Source organism: Nanorana parkeri, unplaced genomic scaffold (assembly GCF_000935625.1).
Source record: "Nanorana parkeri isolate BGI_ZX_2015 unplaced genomic scaffold, ASM93562v1 scaffold814, whole genome shotgun sequence".
Classification (NCBI taxonomy): Eukaryota; Metazoa; Chordata; class Amphibia; order Anura; family Dicroglossidae; genus Nanorana; species Nanorana parkeri.
The window spans coordinates 118603-124602 of NW_017307082.1; the positions used below are offsets into that span (position 1 = coordinate 118603).

General features: G+C 38.6%; 1 protein-coding gene across 1 annotated transcript in view; it reads left to right on the plus strand.

Moving 5' to 3' along the window:
* TUSC3 (tumor suppressor candidate 3) overlaps positions 1-6000 on the plus strand; it is a 144157-nt gene that overhangs the window by 95520 nt on the left and 42637 nt on the right. The window contains exon 8 of the mRNA XM_018565112.1: positions 548-637. Within this exon, the coding sequence (XP_018420614.1) occupies positions 548-637 (90 nt within the window). The remainder of the gene's footprint in view (positions 1-547; positions 638-6000) is intronic.

Here is a 6000-nt window from a genome sequence, read left to right on the forward strand (position 1 = left end):
GGTGTGTCCAGGCACACCTGGCACACCCTGTGCGCATGCCTATGATTTCACATAATTTTTTTTAAATATACTTACCTTATACCCCAGCTTCTGTCCATGGTGCTTAGAAGAGGGTGCTGACCTGCAGAGTGCTGAAGTGCCTTCTTATGTGATTTTGGATGCTTAGCATTTGCAGAAGGCTCATTCACCCTCAACTAGGCCATGGAAGCAGTGAGTGGGGTGTAAGGTAAGTATATGTTTTAACTTTGAATGTACATTGAATGTGTTGCTTTTGATGCAAGGTCCAATTTAATTATTTTTAAATAATCTAATGGCTAATCATATTTAAGTTGGTTTTTTGTTCTATATAAAACACGGTTAAAAAAAAAAGCAATGTTTTTAATATGCTTCTACAAGAACACACCAGTCACATATAATCATGTAAAGCTCCATTCCCTGGTATTCATATAATTTTTTAATTTTTGTTAAATGTAATACTGAACATTTTGTTATCTTAAATCTACATTTATGAAATACTGACATCATCTTTCTGTGTTTCTAACATTAGTGTGTTGTGTTTGCCATGACTTCTGGACAGATGTGGAATCATATTCGTGGACCCCCTTATGCTCACAAAAATCCACAGAATGGTCAAGTGGTGAGTAATTTTATAATCTTTCAGTTCTTGGCCACTTGTAATGTTCTCTTTCTTACTGAAGTCTTGCACTTTATGAGCCTGATCAACTAAAGCAGTAGAAAAAAAACAAAAACGGTAAGCACAGCCTTGCTTTGCTAAGTGAACCCTATATCTTCAACCCTATATCTTCTAATGTATTACAAATGGAACATTAATATACTTCAAATGAAACTAGGGGCAGAATAAAAAAAAAGCCTAAAAAAGAAAATGAATGCAGCCACCGCATTTAAGGATTGGTAAGCTGCAATACATAAAATTTTGTTTGGGGGTTTATATATACTTTAAAGTCCTACAAAACCCTTGCAAAAACATGAAATAACATTAATAACAGTCTCGCCCCTTATGATTTTTTTTTTAAATCAGCTTTAGCTGCCACATTGACTCCTTCCCATTGCTGTCCCCCACAGACTCATAACTGCAATGGCTCTGCAGTTCCAGTCGACTTCTTCTAGGTTAAGGGATGTCTAGTGTCATCTAACCACCCTCCTGTTACCTCAGACTGTCATGAACAGACTCCATGGAGATCCTCATTATGCCATCTGGTCTCACAGAAATACTGGACAAAACATAGCTCACACATCACTACATGAGAGCCATTTAGTATAACACTAAGGAATGCCCATTAAGTGGTCATGTATGATGTGTGTCTGGTGATTGCTGCATTTATGGTATTAAAAAGTTTTTTTTTTTAAATAAGTAGCTGTGGGAGTAGGCTTACAAGAAGTTGTGGCCTAAACCATGGCATTTGGGATTTAAGTTTTGGTAACATGAACTACTGATATCTCTATCATTATGAAATATGTTATTTAGTTTTATCTACTATCAAGGTACTAATGAGCAGCATTTAATCAATAAATATCACAGTTTTGCCTGTTGCCTGCCCTGTTTGATAAATATCTACAATTTAGCAAAGTATTGCTTCCAGAATGTTTGACAAATTTGTTTTGCATAGGCATTCAAAGAATAATTATCACAGTAGTACAATTGCTATCCATCAACACTGAAACTAAATTACTGTGATCAATGACATTAAACATGCAGATTTTACTGATCAACAAGTTATAACTTCTGTTCTGGCTGATATAAATGATAGCTGTAGTTAAAAAACATTAGGCCACATTAGCTCATTAGCTTTTTAAATATAGGAACACCAGTCAACTATGCATATCTAAATTACTTTATTTTTTCTGTGTTTTAACAAGTAACATTGCAGACCCAGCACAATGTACAGTTAGGTGTGGAAATAATTGGACACTGATACAAGTTTTGTTATTTTGGCTGTTTACTAAAATAAATTCAAGTTGCAGTTAAATAAATAATCTGGGCTTAAAGTGCAGTCTCTCAGCTTTAAGTTGAGGGTATACACATCCATATTGGAGGAAGGGTTTAGGAAGTACAGTTCTTTAATATGTAGCCCCCTCTTTTTCAAGGGACCAAAAGTAATTGGACAATTAACTCAAAAATTGTTTCATATACAGGTGTGGGTATTCAGTCATTATTTCATCGTCAATTAAGCAGGTAAAAGGTCCAGAGTTGATTTCAGTCGTGGCATTCACATTTGGAAGCTGTTGCTCTGAACCCACAACATGCATTCAGAGGAGTTTTTAATGCAAGTAAAACCGGCCATCTTTAGACTGCAAAAAAAAAAAATAGAAATCCATCAGACAGATAGCAAGAACATTAGAAGTGGCCAAATCAACAGTTTGGTACATTCTGAGAAAACAAAAATGCACTGCTGAGCTCTTCAACACAAAAAGGCCTGGAAATCCACGGAAAACAACAGTGGTGGATGATCAAGGATGCTTTCCATGGTAAAGAAAAACCCTTTCACAAGATCCAGCCTAGTGAAGAACACTCTCCAGGAGGTAGGCATATCATTTTCCAAGTCTACCATAAAGAGAAAACTTCACAAGAGCAAATACAGAGGGTTAACCACAACATGAATGGTGAATGCACACCATTCATAAGGCTCAAGAATAGAAGACTTGGCAAAGCATCACAAGGAGGAAACCCAGTATTTGGTGATGTCCATACAGTCCAGACTTAGAGCAGTCATTGCCTGCAAAGGTTTCTCAATAAGGGGAATGTGTATGAAAGTCATTGCAATTCCCAAACATTTTATATGATAGTTTTCTTCAACTCCCTGAATTAAAGATGAAAGGTTCAGTACTCTCAGACTTTATGTAGTGTGCACCAATTTGCAGTCTGCAATGTACAATGTAGGGAGCACATGTCTGTTGAATGTGACAGAGAAGGCTCAGTGGCTCAGTGATCAACAGATGGCTGTCATTGGGCAGGCAGGCTGGTAATGCTTGTGCTACATGCTTCCAACAGTTAATGATCTGTTTCACCAGTGACTATGTGAATGCAGTGAAGTTTTGAAGCCAACACCTTTACTAACAATAAAGACACATTAAGGGCTTGTTTAGACCATATCTAGACCAGATCCGGACCAGAAGATTTTTTGTCCGCAACTGAAATGCCTCCCAATGTATTCCTATGGTATTTCTGGGCTTTGTTCACACCAGTGTAGTCTGTTCTGGTGAGGGGGGACAAATGCTTGCATGCACAATTTTTTTCTGGTCTGGAACGCACCAAAACGTATGTAAATGCATTACAAATGCATGCATGTATACTGGAACTCACTGGACTGCGTCTGAAAGCCAATTTTAAGCTAAAAAAATGCACCGGAAAATGGCAAAAACACACTGCGCTGTGTTTGCAGATCTAACCCAGATCTGATCCGGACATGGTGTGAACAAGCCCTAATCTCTCATTTATTTTTCTGTCAAACCTGAAGTGTCTTCATTTAAAAGGAGTCAGAGGGCACATCCTGTTTGCTGAGTAGATCTTATTTAAAGGAGAACTATGAGGTGAGTGAAAATCACTCATCCTCCTAGATCGAGCCGACGTGTGACAATGAAACTGTCACACATTGGCTCAATAGATCGGGAAGTGAGCGAACGCATACCATCGCTCGCTCACTTCTCAATCATGTCCCTGCAGAGAGCCGTGACTGCAGGGATTCCCCCCCCCTCCCCGCTCCGATCCTCCAGAGAAGGAATGGATGGGAGGGGGCGGGTACCGCTGGCTCTGCCTCTAGATAGGCAGAGCCAGCTGTCATTCATGCAGCTTGGTGGATCTCAACAGTAATGTCGGGAACGTCCCGGCTGCGGCTGTCTCAGTATACCGCAAGCTGTATCTCACGATATACTGAGCTTTCGGTCATGGGAGGATGCTAGTATATGTCCTCCCATGACCCTTAAGAGAACCATGGGGAAAAACACTTACCCCATAGTTCTCTTTTAACTTCGCATTTGTACTCGGCATCTGGATGTCCTCTTTGCTTGTTGCTCATATTGACATTTCTGGGATGGCCATGAATCTGGCTAGCAATCTACATAATTTAAACAGAACAGAATCTGTGAAAAAAAATTTGCTATGCCAGTCTACAAAGAATTTCATTAAAAAAACAAAAAAAACAAATGAAGGTAAATTTAATTGGTTTTCTGACTTTTGCACACTGCAAATTGCAGTGTTTCCTAAATTATTTTACCAGGTTACAGATTTACTTTTGGCTGCTCTTCAACCAGTTTTTCCAGATACAGGCTTTATACTGTATAATGTTTTTATGAAATGATTTTGTGAGACACTTTAGACCGCTTTTCAGAACATTCTCCCACTCTCTAGAAACATCTAGGCATTCCTTTCATCCCTTCTCTTCCTTTCCAATCCCTTGTTGCCACTTCCCTTAGGCACACTAAAAAGATGGTTTATTCTTGTGAGCATCCAAAGTGAAATATTAATTTGTCCTGTCCTTATAGAGTTCCAAACAAAGGTAAGGACTGTCAGCAACATGTCTTACAAATTTACTTGATGTGGAGTGTTACATTGGCTGCGAGTGTGCATCACCGCTTGATAAACCACACACTTTATTTATTTATACCGTATTTTCCAGGAAGAAATGGATTGAGAATTTTCTCCTTTCCAAGTGCATACTGTGTACATAATATATGACATTGTTTGATTTTTCTATTCCATTATTGTCTGTAAATGTTTCAAGGACACAGTAGCTTGTTTTTTTCATAGAGAGCTACAGTAAGCATGGCCTTTAACAAAGGACATTCAAGCTCATTACACAATTGCAAATTATTAATACTGGGTGTTGATAAATAAGTTCCTGGAATTACATAAAAATACAAACATAAAAAGTTAAAGCCTAGCACAATATTAATTTTCCAGCATAATCCTTTTAAATAGTAGCAGCTGCTGATTGTGCCTTACTGCCATCCTTATGCATCATTGGTCTTGGTTTCCTATGGCACCCAGTAACATAGCAGCTATTTTGTTTTCTTATGTTATAAAATGGGATGTTAAGAATTTGATTTAGGCAATTTATCCTTAACACATACAGCTTGCTTCAAAGAGCACACAGTTATTTCTGAATTGCATGTGAATAGAAACTTTCTTCCCTCTAATGACACCCATTTGTTGACAGCACACAACTCTTGTTGACAGCCCTGACTCAGATAACTTTTGGGGAACAAAACTAGACAAGCAAACTTTTTGTTGCAACAGATATCATAACCTAGTATATACCTTTTGTTTTACTGTGTATAGTATTTTTGAAGACATGGTTATGTCCTTGTCTCCCAGGGGCAATGCCTGGATTTATCAATAGGTTGCTCAGGAACTAAGTATGGCATTGTATAATGTGGATTCAGGGCTAACCTGTTCTCCATTATGAGAAAGCAAAATTAGATCAGAAGAGCTGCAGGTTGTCTTTGAGGGATACATAGCTTCCTGAAAACATTGCAGCACCCTGTCTCAGTACTCTCTCAAGGGCCCTCAGCCCTGATGTAAGCATTGGGCTGGCTCTTGGGAGGAGTTATGCAAATTTTTAAATATGTTAATAGATGGGTGTCAGTTTAAAATAGTGAGATTTCCTAGACAGACTGCATTTATTTGCAGACTGCCTTAGGTAGTGCCCATACTTGATGCTCAGCCTCTAAGATTGAAAGAACAGTCAGCAAGGGGAGGAAAGTACTAGATGATGATAGAGCCCGACTCATATCCTGGCTGGATGACGTCTATCAGTCAGAAGCTTTTAATAAGCATCGTGGGAAGCTCACAGTGTACAGTGAAAACAGTGTAAGACCTTTTAAGTACAAGATAGCGGCCTGTTCAACTGTATATGACTAAATGTAAGGCTGAAATTTAGCTTTAAAGGCTAAGTCCACTTCTGTGACCATGTTTTATGTTATCCCAATATTTAGGGTGCAACATGAAGCCTGGTCGGTTTCCCCTATCACTCTCTCAAACCC